The sequence below is a fragment of the Mustela lutreola genome, chromosome 8 (assembly GCF_030435805.1).
Source record: "Mustela lutreola isolate mMusLut2 chromosome 8, mMusLut2.pri, whole genome shotgun sequence".
NCBI classification, from domain to species: Eukaryota; Metazoa; Chordata; class Mammalia; order Carnivora; family Mustelidae; genus Mustela; species Mustela lutreola.
In genome coordinates this window covers 132,204,222-132,219,619 of record NC_081297.1, presented here as the reverse complement: position 1 = coordinate 132,219,619, position 15,398 = coordinate 132,204,222, and the positions used below count along the sequence as shown (strand labels likewise).

The 15,398-nt window shown below is 42.5% G+C and overlaps 1 protein-coding gene across 3 annotated transcripts in view; it reads right to left on the bottom strand.

The window, feature by feature from the left end:
* Nucleotides 1-13,251, bottom strand: part of DRAM1 (DNA damage regulated autophagy modulator 1) — a 38,669-nt gene extending 25,418 nt beyond the window's left edge. For 2 of the 3 annotated variants that reach the window (XR_009356924.1, XR_009356923.1), the window contains exon 1: nucleotides 12,778-13,251. Coding sequence is in view for 1 of the 3 variants with exons in the window: in XM_059186669.1 (XP_059042652.1) it covers nucleotides 12,778-12,908 (131 nt within the window). In the remaining 2 variants the exon portion in view is untranslated. The remainder of the gene's footprint in view (nucleotides 1-12,777) is intronic. The other variant, XM_059186669.1, reaches the window with a different exon arrangement.
* Nucleotides 13,252-15,398: the final 2,147 nt, after the last annotated feature.

Sequence of the window (15,398 nt, the reverse complement as noted above, 5' to 3'; positions counted from 1 at the left end):
GTCTGTTAGACTGGATGCTGCCCAATTCATGAATCCATGAATAAAGCCAATAAAAATGTTATTTAAAAAGTTAAATTTTGGGGCACCTGGGTGGCTCAGTGGGTTAAGCCTCTGCTTTCGGCTCAGGTCATGGTCCCAGGGTCCTGGGATCGAGCCCCACATCAGGCTCTCTGCTCAGCAGGAAGCCTGCTTCCTCCTCTCTGCCTGCTTCTCTGCCTACTTGTGATCTCTCTCTCTCTCTCTGTCAAATAAATAAATAAAATCTTAAAAAAAAAAAAAGTTAAATTTTGTTGTTAACATACTCCAGATATCTGACTCCCTGGCCTCCCTGCCTCTTGTGAGCTCTAAAGAAGGCAAGAACAGAGTAGTTGGAATGACTGTGGGTAGGGTAAGAGAATGAACACTGATGGGCTGCTAAATGTTTAACAGCTAGCTCTGGAGGGAGCCTGATTGGTAGAACAGGCCAATTTCCATGGTGTAAATGCTCCCAACATGTCAAAGCTCAAGCTGCCAACATGTAGGTCGCTGAACACTGAATTGGGAAGAAATGTACAAAGTTGGTTCTCAGCTGCACTTATCAGCTGGCTCCAGCTCAGCATGGCAATGAACCACAACAGTAATGAAAAGAGATCAGCACGCCTTTCTTGTACAGCAGTGTACCAGTTTACACCAAAGTGTAAACCAGGCAAGACCTCATAACTCCTCAAATGCCATAACTGAATTGTAAAATATTTTTGATAAATACTGATGATCGTAATAAATCTGATTTTCTTTCAGGCTTAGAGACTACAACACCTACCCTCAGTGCATGAGTACCAATGGGCCTACATTCCTATACTTGGCTATAACATAAGCAGTGACTATACTACAAAAATGGGGGGAAATATTACTGTTCTGCATTCATAACCAGTTGTTGGATTCAATGCAACCATCTTTTAAAAAATTTTTTTATTTGGCTCCACAAATACCATGAAATGTATCTGCCCATCAACAAAATATTTAAGAGCTACCTACTGCTGAATAGGAAGCCCGATGTGGGGCTGGATACCAGGACCCTGGAATCACGACCTGAGCTGAAGGCAGATGTTTAACTAACTGACTGAGCCACCCAGGCACCCCTTCCACAAGGATATTTAAGAAAATTTTCCATGCAGCAAATAAAGATGTGACACTTTTTAGAAGTTCTTATACAGCAAAATTAAACCATTTGAGACTACTCCCAAATAAAAAGCTTTTGCACAGGAAAGGAAACCATCAATAAACCACTTACTGAATGGGATATATCCTGTAAGTAGTTAATATTTCAAAATATATAAAGAATAAATATAAACACAAATACAAATATATATATATATATATATATATATATAGAGAGAGAGAGAGAGAGAGAGAGAGAGAGAGAGATTATATAACTCAACACCAAGGGAAAAAAATCTAATTAAAAATGGGCAGAAGACATGAATAGACAGCTTCCCAAGGAAGACATACAAATGGCCAACAAACACATGAAAAGATATTCAACATCCCTTATCATCAGGGAAATGCAAATCAAAACTACAATGAGATATTACTTCACACCTGTCAGAATGACTAGAATTAAAAAGACAAGAAATAAGTGTTGGTAAGGATGTGAAAAAAAGGAAACCCTCTTGCACTATTGGTGGGAATGTAAACTGGTGCAGCCACTGTGGAAAACAATATGGAGGTTCCTCAAAAACTTACAAATAGAATTACCATACAATCCAGTAATTTCATTACTGGGTACTTACCCAAAGAAAACGAAAACACTAATTCGCAAAAATATATGCACCCTATGTTTGTTGCAGCATTATTTACAATTGCCAAGATATGGAAGCAACCCAAGTGTCTACTGATCAGATAAACGAGATATGGGCTACACACACACAGGTGAATATTACTCGGCCATTAAAAGGAATGAGAGCTTGCCATTTGCAACAACACAGATGGACCTAGAAGGTATAATGCTAAGTGACACAAATAAGACAGAGAAAGACACATTCCATATGATTTCATTCATATATAGAATTTAAGAAACAAAGCAAATAAAGAAAAGAGACAAACCAAACCAAAAAACCAGACTCCTAAATACAGAGAAGAAATTGGTGGTTGCCAGAAGGGAGGTAAGTGGGGGGATGGGTGAAATAGATTAAGAGTACACTTATTTTGATAAGCACTGAGTAATGTATAGAATTGTTGAGTCACTAGAGGTGCCTGGGTGGCTCAGTGGGTTAAGCCTCTGCCTTCGGCTCAGGTCACGATCTCAGGGTCCTGGGATCGAGCCCCGCATCCGGCTCTCTGCTCAGCTGGGAGCCTGCTTCCCTCTCTCTCTTTCTGCCTGCCTCTCTGCCTACTTGTGATCTCTGTCAAATAAATAAATAAAATCTTAAAAAAAAAAAAAAAAAGAACTGTTGAGTCACTATACTGTACACCTGAAACTAGTATGACACTGTATGTTAATACTTTAATTTAAAAAAAAAAAAAAAAGAATAGCAGTGGTTGCCCATTATCATCAATAAAAATGAAACGGCTCTTTTACCTTAAAATGTTCTTTTAAGTCTTTCAGTCTCTGAGCTAATATGTTACATCATTAATAAATATCACATCACGTCTTCTGCCTGACATTGGATTCCAGATGAGCACAACACCCAGGGGCTACCAAGCTGTAGATAGACTCCTTTTATTTTTATTTTTTAAAGCTCAAACTAAATGATCTCACTGTGCAAAGGCAGAGGTAGTAGTATTTGGTTGGCATAGCTATACTTGGGTGCTTATTCAGGAAACTGGAGAATGAGTAAGAGGTGAAACTAATTGCTTCCCAGCCTTGCAAAAGAGTCTCCCCATCCAACTCCCACCACATGATTCTGTACCATACGGCTTAAGCAACGTGGTTCTGGCCCCACCCCATCCCCCCCACCCCTGCTACCTCCTCACTTGCCTCCTTATAAATAACACACTTCTTGGAAACTGCAACAGAGATAGGAAGTAATTTTTCATTTGCATGTGTCTCAGAAGCTGTTGAGGCTGTTGTTCATAGACAGTTGTTTCTAGGGTTGGATTGTGTTTAGGAAATCGAATTACATCTGTATTTCCTGCACTTATATATCTACAAACTAAGTTCACCATGGAAAATTCCAAGTTGTCTAACATCCTTCTCCATACTAATTTATGATTTTACACCAGTGCATAATCATTTGATGCTCAAAGGAATGAAAACAATGCAAAGAAGACCTACATGATAATATAAGCTTGATGGAATGCTATTCTCTAAATCACTAGATACAAGTAATTTTATCATTCCAAAGCCTGGAGTCATGGCTTATGGGGGAGGGTGGGTCCGACAAGCTGACAGTATGCAAAATTATCTGCTTGCCCAGACTGAGGTTTTTTAGATTGTCCTAAAATTCTGGACCCATTGCTTGGAAAAATTAATTAGGACTTAGAACCTGAAGACACTGAATGTACCAAAATAAGGGAGACTGTTATTTCCTTTATCTTCACAATATTTACATATAATAAACGGAAGGGAAGAAGTATGATAATAAAAAGCCATTATACTTTATTAGATACTTTTAATTAGGGTTAAGTTTTTGGCAGCTCCATTTGCTGATGACTCTCCTGAAGTGGGAAGCACCATATATATAGCTATATCAACCTTTTTTAAACTTAAACTTAAATAATTTCCTACTCATAAATGCAAACAACTCACTCCATTCTCACCCCACCTATATGCAAATTGCCCCCCCCTTCTATCAGTCCAAGTTACCTCTTTGTTCACAAAAAGAAAAAAAAAAATTGGCAGGGGTGGCAGGTTGGTGGGCAGAGTAAGAGAGAGAATCTCAAGCAGCCTCCACACCCAGCAGGGAGCCCGACACCAGGTTAGGTCCCACAACCCTGAGGTCATGACCCAAGCCAAAATCAAGAGTCAGGTGCTTAATTGACTGAGCCGCCCAGGTGTCCCAACAACTTTTTTTCTTAATTGTTAAGTGTTAGAAACTGTGCCAGGTGATGGGGACACAAAGACAAAAAGACAACTCACTAGCCTTCAAGAAGCTTAATATCTAACACAAAATTCAAGGATCTGTTGACTCAATACATAGTTACTGGCTGCCTTCAACACAACCTAGGCATGGCGAATGTAGTGACAGGTAACACAGAAAAAGCCTCTCCTTCATGGACCTTCTAATCTGTGGAGGGCAATATAAAAAAAGAGTCCAGCATGACGAATGCTGTGAAGAAAAGGTAAGTTGGATACAGGACTCAGAGAAGGGTGAGCCACCCGCTTGAGACAGGGTACTCTGGGAAGTGGACTTGAACAGACATCTGGATGAGGAGGAATATTTGGACCAGGAAATTTACAAGCAGAGGAACAGCAAAGTCAAAGGCCTTAAGGTGGCAATGTATCAGAGGAACTGTAAGGAAGCGGGTGTGGCCGGAGAAGAGTGAGCAAGAGAGAGAGAGTGTCTTGTGTGTGTATGTGCACGCTCATATGCGCACAGATGGGGAGAGGAGTTCGGGGGAGCCCCAGGGTCATGGTGAGGACTCTGAATGTCATTCTGAGATGATAGGAAGCCGTTGAGGGCTAAGCATTGGGAAGTGATACGAAGTTGATTGATGTTTTTACAGAATGTTGTGAAAAGGCTGTAGAAAGGCAAGCGTGGACCAATGAGAGACGGTTAGGAAGCTATTTCAGTAGTTTGTCAAGAGATGACAGCGGCTGGGGCCACGGTGGTAATGAAGCCGGAGGTGATAAGAGGGCACATTTAGAAAGTTTTCTGAGAGAAGTCTCTAGAAAACCAACCCCGCTTGGACTACGGCTGCTAATATTACAAAAGAAATTTTAAAATTAACATTTCCTCAGCCCTTACGCTCAGCCAGGCACATCTTACTTGGTCTTCACAACTTTGTAAAGCAAGTACTTAGTGTATCTTCATCCTAAAGATGAGGAAATGGAGTCGTAGAAAAGTAATTCGCTCAAGGCCACAGGCTGTACATGGCAAAGCCAATCCACCTAGAGTTGTCTGATTTCAATGGACACAACTTAGAAACTCTTCCCTGCTGTGCTATTTTACATTTCTTTTTATGAAAACATATTATTTCCATGTGAGTTTGAAGTGCTATGTAACTACAGCCAGGTTCGCATCTGGAACCATAGTAAGATGTCCTGGCAAGAACTGTGTCTATAACACAGATACCTGAGGGACTGAAATGCAATTACTGTCAGGTAAGGAGGACCACTGAGTAGAGCACTCTTTTTTTTTTTTAAGTTGAAATTAAGACCTTATATTTAAAAACTGTCAGTCTTGCAACAGACTTTTGAGCAATACTCTGTCTTTTTAGAAGTAGGAATAACTGAAGAAAAACATTCCCAATTTTATTTTTCTTGAAAAAAAATTTATGTAATCCAATGACAATGGAAAATTTAAACAGAGGAGAAATTACACATATTTATAGTTGACTCAGAAACCAAATAACACTGCATCTGTCACCTCAATTAATTTTTGAGCTGTGAAAGTTTGGGATCTTCAATTTTCTTATTATGCATTTCTTAGGATTAACTAATTTGGATAATTTTTTTTTTTGAAGAAAATGTGAAGCTCTAAATTTTCATTTCAAGGATGATACTTTTCTAGCTAAAAGTTTTCGACGGCAAAGCTCACCTTTTCATCCTTATGATACAGTGGTTTAGAGATACTATGAAGTAATAATCAACCCATTGTAAAGACTGAGGTGTCATTAACGTCATGTCAGAATATGTGACTTTATACACACAGACCCCATTATCTGTTATTTATTATCCTGGACCCCACGGCTTTTTGATTGTTTGTTTTCTTTAATTTTAGGCAGTTAACATACAGTGCAATATTACTGTCTTCTGGAGTAGAATTCAGTGATTGATCACTTACAGACAACGCTCAGTGCTCATCAGAACAAGTGCTCTCCTTATACCCATCCCCCATCCAGCCCCTCTCCTCCCGACCTCCCACCACGAACCCTCAGTTTGTTCTCTATCATTAAGAGTTTCTTATGGTGGGACATTGTCATAATATGGGGGTAAATGATGAAATGCAGGCATCAACACTGTATGTGACATGGTCTTAATAGTATAAAAAATGTTTATCAAAATGCTCACATATAAACTTACATATACCTTACATGAGGTGATAGGTATTATATGAGGGATGAGGTATTATATGGATTGTACCGATGAACCCTGGGCACTTTGTATCCCTGCTCATATATATTAGATATAATTGAGTCACTGTACATAAATAGAGTCCAAAACTAAGCAAATCACGCCAATAATATTGGATATAGTTGTAGAAAGTTGAGATTTGAAATACGCATTTTTTGTTTCTGTATTTCTGACCTTTTCTCTATGATTATTACATTTTTATTTTAAAACTGTAAAATATACCTTCACAAGTTATTGTTACTGGAAAACTGCATATTTGTAACAAAACAAACAGAAGTGAAAAAAGTATGATCCAAAATAGATAAGGGGATCGAGAGATACAAAATTCCAGTTACAAAATAAATAAGTCACAGAGATGAAAAGTATAGCACAGGGAATAGAGTCAATAATATTGTAATAATGTTTGGTGACAGATGATGACTACACTTACCTGATGAACATGGGAGTAATATGCAGAATCATTGAATGACTAGATTATACAGCTGAAACTAACGTAACACCTCACTAAATAAATAAATAAATACATACATTTAAAATAATATGTAGGAGTGAACCCAATTTTATAAAAACATATATGTAAATACAAACGTGGAAATGTATTAGTATATAAACATGTAAAATTTGTATGAACATGTAAAGAAATAAGAAATCCCTAGGATTCCTAGGATGTTGGGTTCAGGTTTACCATTTATTTCTACACTATAGTTCTTCATTTTCTAAAAAAAAAAAAAAAAAAAAGTTTCTTATGGCTTGTTTCCCTCTCTCCTTTTCTTCTTTCCCCTTCCCGTATAATCATCTGCTTTCTTTCTTAAATGCCACATATGAGTGAGATCATATGGTATATTTGTCTTTCTCTGACTGACTTATTTCACTTGGCATAATATACTTCAGCTCCATCTATGTCATTGCAAATGGCAAGATTTCATTCTTTTTGATGGCTGAGTAATTTTCCATTGTGTATATATACTGGATCTTCTTTATCCATTCATCAGTTGATGCATATCTGGGCTGCTTCCATAGTTTGGCTATTGTTGACAATCTGCTATAAATATCTGGACCCCACAATTATGGCTGAAATGGAAGCAAAAATCACAATTGCCTGAAATGCAATGTAGTTAGTAATCAAAAAAGTTGGTTAAGGCAGAAGTCATCAAAAATTAGGTGGATACAAAGAAAAATTATGTGGCTACATACACCAACAAGCAAATAAATGTATGCACATTCATTTGCCTACCTGTTGACGGGGCCAAGGCCGTTATGTGAGTACCAGTCCACTGTGTGTCTCCCTGGTATATAAACCACATCTACTTTGAATGATCTCATTTCTAGTTTTGGGTTCTTTAAAGTGGAAGGGAATATTAAAGATACTTTTGAAGCAATCTGAGTGCAGAATCCTTCTAGTTTTTTTAATTGCTTTTTGTTAGTCTTTACATTTGTCATAAACACTGCAATTTTTGACAACGGTCTCTTTTGAATCTTCTTAAAGCATTCAACAGAGTTTTCTTTAAAATTACAATTCTTCTTTTGCATTCACAGATCCACAGTTTATGTACAGTGAGTTAAATCACATAATTACAATTAAAAAAAATACAACTGGCATAAACACATTTGGGAACAAACACAGCTGACACTGGATAAGCGTACAAAGAAACAGGTGAGAGAAGACAGCAAGCAGCCCAGAGTGGCCAGTGCTGGGAGAGGCTGTTAGGGACCATGGGCTTCAGTCAGTGTATTTTTGAGAGAATGAGGTTAGCAGTTAATTCAGCAAGTTGATTGAAACTGATTAAGAAAACTTCTACTGGGACGCCTGGGTGGCTCAGTTGGTTAAGCGGCTGCCTTCGGCTCAGGTCATGATCCCAGCGTCCTCTGCCTTCCATTCTGTCTGCCTGTGCTCGCTCTCACTTGCTCTCTCTCTGACAAATAAATAAATAAAATCTTTAAAAAAAGAAAAGAAAAGAAAAGAAAACTTCTACTATAGGGGCACCTGGCTGGCTCGATGGATAGAGCATGAAACTCTTGATCTTGGGGTTGTGAATTCAAGTCCCATTTTGGGTGTAAAGATTACTTAAAAAATAAAATTAAAAAGAAAATTTGTGCTATAATCACAAATAAACTGATTACTTATGAAATTAGCCCTCAACCAAACGTCTTTTCCTACTTAAGCCTAGCATCTATACAGACCAAGGTGGACTGGTCCTTTGATAATACAAATGCTTACAGAGAACTTGTGTTCTTGCACCAGGGTGTGAATGAGTTCTAAGTGAGTTCACACGATAATTCCTGAGGGATGTGCTATCACTGACCCATAGAAAAGCAGAAATAAGTAACCTGCCCAAGGTCCTACAGCGAGGGCACTCGGTGGAATTGTATTCTAACCAAAGTTACCTGCTCCAAAGTTGATACCTTGATTCACCACGATGGATAATATCCAACAATGTAAGTCAAATGGACTACACAGTGAGGCTGCAAATCTCATAAAACATGCAGAATTTCATGAAGCCGACAGGTGGTGTTGGAGAACAGCTGGAACGGGGCAGCCCAAGTTAATGAACAGTGAACCCTGGCAGAATCAGTTAATAACTGACGGGAACCTGACAAGATTAACAGAACACTTAACAAAAGCAGGCCCATCAGGCATAACCTATCTTAGCATTCAACCAATATTTACTAAGCAACTACTAGCTGTCTGGCACGGTCATAAATGCAAGGGATGCAGCAGTGAACACACCCTAAATCTCTAGCCTCATAAAACTTCTCTGTGAGAAACAGACAATAATCAAGATCAATATCCTTACACACAGATTAGGAATGATCATTGGGAAAAGTGAAGCCATATAATATTTCTGCAAAAATGAGCCTCTTCGTATCTCCCTTCACAAGACAAATGCGAAATCAAGGACTTCACATAATCATAAAACTGTCTTGGAAAGTTCCTTCCCTTAAAAAATCCACTTGTCTATCCTAAGAATTTTGTCTTTTCATTTTGCTTTTCATTAAAAGATGTGTTCGTTATAATGAATTTTGTTCAAGGTTGGAACTAGCACTTAATTGTGAAGCTAACCTAAATTTTATGCTTGTTTACCAAATGAAAGATAAAATGATTTCCCTCATTTTCATATTCACTTCTGGAGTTAAAGACCCAGCCTCTTTTACTTTGTTTACTACACCATTTTGGTCTCCATTTTAAGGTGGCTTAATTCTAGGTGACCGAGTTTTTTGTCACCAACCACGGAGCAGGTTTGTGGTCATGAGGAGGAACAATGGGAGTGGCCAAAGATCACAATCTACCCAGTAAACAGTATTTGCACAAAAAATGAGACTAGGTTAATAAAAGCAATCAGGATGCAGAACTGACAAAACTTTAAAAATAAAGGGCCATTGAATATACTGGAAGCATGAGACACAGGCCAAGAAGAAGATACAAAAGGGAGTGGCTTATCAGCTGGGAGGAGTTGATAAGTAAAGCTGATTCAAGATAGCCTCGGAGATTTGGTCACAGAGGGACTATAAGAAACTATAACAAATTAAGTATGATTATACTCAAGAATGTGGGTGTGGCCTTGTAAAAATTAAAATAATCCTTTCAGGTTGACTTTTACTTGTCATTCATTTTGAAAACTTCACGGGCATTAATGGTTTCCTAATACAGAAACATTGCACTATGCTATTCCAGCTTGTTAAATCTAGTGGCTGCTTGAATCGCATGCCTCTAATTTAATTTTTGATAGGAAGTCAGTCAATATGCTACAGGATAACAATGTTATCCTGAAGAAGATATGTGATGAGGAAGCTAAGTTTCAATGTCACATTGGAAAGAGGTCCTCCCAGGATAATGGTTCTTATAAAACGCAATGGCTCTTATTTGAAGTGTTCACATTTGGGAGGCACCCGGGTGGCTCAGTTGGTTAAGCGGCTGACTCTTGATTTTGGCTCAAGTCACAATCTCAGGTCCTAGGACTGAGTGCGGAGGAGGCTCCCCGCTCAGCAGGGAGTCTGCTTAGGGATTCTCTCTCCCTGTGCCCCTCCCCACCATTTCCACGTGAGTGCTCTCACTCTCTCCCAAATAAATAAATCTTTAAAAAATAAAGTGTTCTTCGTTGTTAAAAAAAGGGGGGGGGTTAACATTAAGAAATGTCAGAATATCAGATTGGTTGAACAAGGTCATCACATAAAAGGGAAGCATCCTGAATACATCCAAATCACTGATCAGTGACCAATGATCTTATCAAGCCTTCGCTCAAAGGATATGGCCCGAGGGGGAAAAATAACTATATTGAAAATGAGTGCCCAAGAAATATTAATTCAACAAATATTGAAAGCCCTCATGGATCTTATATTCCAGTGAAGGAAGACAGATAAAGTATATAATTTGTTAGAAGATGCTATGGTAAGTAATTAGAATAATTAGACTAGATACGGGGATCGAGAGTGCTCGCCAGCAGTTTTAAATAGGGCGACAGGCCTCACCAATACCTGACAAGAGGTGGTGGTCAGGGAGAAAGCCTGATAATTTCTGGAGGGAGAGCATTCCGGCAGAGGAATAGCCAGGGCAGAGGTCATGAGGAGGTAGCGTTTCTGACAGGCTCAAGACACAGGAAGGAGGCCAGTGCAGTCAGAGGAAAGTGAAGGGAGTGGTGGTCAGGGAGAAGGGGAGGCCATGACAACAGACATGAGTTATAGGAGATAAGGTTAAACATTTCTGGGGCCAAACGGATAAATCTGGCGTTACTCCCATCACTTCCTGGTATCTTGTTCTTAATCTAAATCTTGCCTTTGCTTCTGTGACTTGGTTTTCTAGGCGGGGCGGAGACAATGGAATCCTCCAGCTCCTCAAGTAGGCAGAGAGAGCAAACAACCTAAAAGTCCCCAGCACATGTGGGCAAGCAAAACATGTGTTGTTTATAGGCTGCTGGCTCATGGCAAGGATGTGACAATCTCCAGCCTTTTTCTCCTTAACTTCTGCTTTTCCGAAAGGCTTCCTTTCCTTGTTAAATTTAATACCTACTCTTTGGACTCTCTGTGATTTGAGCATCTCACCAGTGGTTCATCTCAGCTCATCTCCCCATTTCTGAGTGTCTTCCATTTCAAGTTCGGCCTGTGGTGCTATTAACCACAACTGTATCAGACCCTCCACAAAAATTCAAGCCCTCCTGCCTCTGACACTCTCCACCCTCTCCCGCCACCAATGAGTATCAAATATTATGTGTTCCTGACCTTTAGATCTGGGACAGCTATTATTTTCTCAATAAAAAGCATTGTAGGGAAAGAAACTTGTCCCTTTTATACAAATCAAAGAGGATCTATTAGCTTCAGAATCAAAAGAAGCAAGACAACCCCATGTCAGACTGAGGTGAGCCACTAGAAGCCAAGTCCAGGTTTCGGCAGGGCACAAGGTCTGATGGGAAAGTCTCCGTGATGCCTGGAACAACTCTTGAGTGGGCAAAACCAACACCGCCATTAACTGGTTCTCGGCATTCTTCGCACTGCTCTCTTCCTTGCTTCAAACTCTCGTCTCTTCTTGCCTCACCTTCCCTTCCCCTTCCCTGCCCACAAACTACAGAACATTGCTCACCACACAGCATGGCTGCAAGACGGAGAAGCCTTACAGTCTCTATAATCATAAAGTGGTAACAAAACCTTGGTTGTCACCAACTTTATTATTTCCTCACCAACCAGTGCAGGTCACAGCACTTGGATAAGGATGGATGGTTCTAATGGTTAAGGAACACCCGTTGCCATGGGGCCAGTCACTGAGCTGGAAGCCATTTGAAAAGGACTGAGACGTCCTGGGCACCGATGAAGTGACCCCTCAGGAATGGTGAGGCCAAAACTTATGAAAAAAGAAATGGTGTAATGACAACGCGAGATATGTCATAAGTTACTGACAGTTTGAGGGCTCTGACTTTGTGGGTGCTGTACCCCAAGGGGATCCTGGGAAGCTCCCCCCAGAAGAGCTTAAGCTTAACTCCCAAAGACCTGGAGGTGACACAGTGTCCTTTTGGGTTGGATGGATCTGGGTGTGAATTCTGCTTCCACCATTCCTATCTGTGACAGGAATCAGTGTTACACTGATGAAATTTCAACGACTGCTCATCCTTCCTTTCCTTGCATGAAAAATAAGCCGGACATCCATCACGAGGATGTTGGGAAGTGGAAGCGAAGTATGTGAGCGGTTTTAGCATACACCAGGATCTGCCTCTTACACTCTCAAAAAATGGCATCCATCAGGCCCCAGTGTTTCAGTACCGCCGCTCCAGAAGCATCTTGGAAGGATTGTGTCCCACGGTCCGTCTGAAGTTCTACTGTCTATCCTGAGCACCACCACCACCACCACCACCCCCCCCCCGACGGCACTGGGTTCTGTGTTCAATGTCCAGGGTGAAGTCAGAACCGCTCTGGGCTCTGCACCCGCTGCCTCCCTCCGGGTCCTGGCAGGCGGGAGCGCGCGCCCCTCGTCGTCAGATGTGACTCTCCCTGCAAGACAACCCCCACCGCCGGGTCCGGGCCCTTCCCTCCCCGCGGGCAGCTCTGCCCCCAGGCCCCTCTGCGCGGCCGGGCCTCACCTGATGTAGGGGAGGAAGGGGTTGACGTGCCCGGAGAGCACCGCGACCACGTAGGAGATGATGAAGGCGGCGGATGACCAGGTCACCAGGAGGAAGGGCACGAAGGCCATTCCCCTCAGGAAGCACAGCATCGCGCGGCCGCCGGGAGGGCGCTACGCTCTGCGGGGCCGGGCGCGGGACGCGGGGCGCGGGAGTCGCGCACGTGCTGGCCCGCAGGCGGCGGCCGGACCGGAGGCTCCGCGACGGCTGGGCAGGCCCGGCCCCGGACCGAAGGAAGCGCGGAGAGCGGAGCGAGGCGGCGGGCGGCGAGGCAGGCAGGCGGGAGGGCGGCCGGGGGGTGGGTGGGGCGCGGGCCGCCCGGGCTTGTTGCGAAACCAGTGAAGTCACAAAGCGGCTTGGAGGCGCGCGGCGACCTCCCCGCGGCCGCGAAGTGGGAGCGGCGGGGACGCGGCGCCGGGCTCCTTTCGCTTTTGGTTCGGACTCGGCAGGGGTCTGCAGGGGCGGGCGGGGGTGCCCGGGGGCCGTCCCCGCCCGCCCCGCCGCCCCCCCCCGCCCCCGGCTCTTGCGCAACTCGGGACAAACGAACAGCTCCCCCCCCACCCCGGGCCCTCCTTCCCTGGGGGTTTCCGGGGTTTGGGGCCTCGAACCCCGGGGGGCTTCCCTTCCGTGGTCCCACCGGCTGCCCGTCGCGGCTTGAGAGTGTGGCCGCGGCGTGGCGACATCCAGCCCATCCCACCGCTGCTGCACGGATCCGGACAGAAGTGTGTGGCGACGTTCGCCAACTCGTGGGCCACGGACGGGGCACCCACCTCGATGGTGCCCACGAGAAAACCTACTGGGCGTAGGAGCCGGTGGGAGTCGAGATGGGACCGAGTTGCCGCCCAGCCTAGTGGCCCTTCGTGCCCCATAGTTCTGCTTTTCACGAGAGCAGACCTCGAGTTATTTCCTAGAAATTAGATTTCCCTTTCTCCTCTCAGGGATGAGGGTTCGCCCCTGTTGGGAACTGTGCTGTAAGATGAGTAACGGTAACCTCATACATTTCAAACGCAGCAAAAAGGATTTGTGTTCTGGAGGCGCTTGTGAGTATGGGGAGTTTGAGGATGGGTTATATTCTGAGCCCAAGGTATGTGTTGGAAGTCACTGGGTCATCGGTGACCGAATGTGGGCAAACCCTGCTAGGGGACAGGATACAAAGATTAAAGAGTACCAGGGGGCCAGAAGACTGACATATCAAAATTAAATAAAATTATATGGAATATTAGATAGAAATTTAAAAAGTGAAAGTGTTGGCAGGCGGTGGGGGGGGGCAGTGCTCAGGAAAAGGATCAAGGAAGTTTTCCTGACAGATGATATTTGAGATTTTGAAAGTAAATGATTGCTAACCAGGCAAAGAAAGGGGAGACAAGTATTCCAGGCCAAGGAAAAAGAGGAGAAAATGCACAGACCCTGGAGTTGCTTGATTTCTGGAACAACAAGAATCACTCAAATGTAAGGTAGAGAATAGGCGGGCAAAGAGGACATCCAACAGGAGCCCTGGTCATTGTTTTCAGTTCACTTTTTTTTTTTTTTTTTTTTAATTTTTGTTTTTTGGTAGTGAGGAAACTATAGGAATATGGACAGATACGTATTTCAAATAGATCATTATGACCGGGGTGGGGGGTGGCAACTGACCCCCATAGGGAATACAACAGAGGCTTTATATTAAGGGTTTTTAAAAATGAGAAAAGCTGTCATCCATGGTACATCTGTACCTTGGTTTCGGCATTCTGAAAACCACTCTTTCCCCTGGTCTTCTTCCCTTTCCCTATCCCCTTCTTCTGATTTTTTCCTTCTACTGATTCATCTGTTTTTAAAAACCTCCCCAAGCGGAGAAATTATAACATCGAATGGAGCTCACCTGATCACCATATCCTTTTGTTGCTTATGTAATTCCCTTAAGCAACCCAATTGGCTTATAACTGTTAACACAAACACAATAAAAGTTGTCTGGCTATAATGGTAATAGGTATTTCATTGTTTAAAAGAAGTTTGTACACATCTATATATTTAAAATAGTTCTATAGGGTGGCTGGGTGGCTCAGTTGTTAAACGTCTGCCTTGGGCTCAGGTCATGATCTTAGGGTTCTGGGATTGAGCCTCATCTCAAGCCCCATATCTGGCTGTCTGCTTAGCAGGAAGCCTGCTTCTTCCTCTCGCATTCCCCCTGCCTGTGTTCCCTCTTTCGCTGTATCTCTCTCTGTCAAATAAATACATAAATTAAAAAAAAACTAAAATAGTTCTATAACTATAACTAACCATGTATACTACATATGGGGTGAAGCAGCACTGAGAAGCATAATGCTTTCCCTCCTAAAAGCCTGCCATACCATAGATCACATAATGTGCTCTCTGTGGAACAGTAAAGTTCATGATGGTAAGAAAAGCAAAAGTCCTAGAAAACAACCTTACCTGTGAAGGAAACCTGAATATGTCACTTCAAAATATGCCGCTTCGACATAGAATTATGTTGTGCTTCTCCCCTTGAATTAGTTCCTGATTTTCTCTTGGTCAAAGCCACATTGACTCAACATAAGGGTCTAGTTGGGCTGCCCTTCTGAAGATGAGGCATTCTTCCTTGGTGC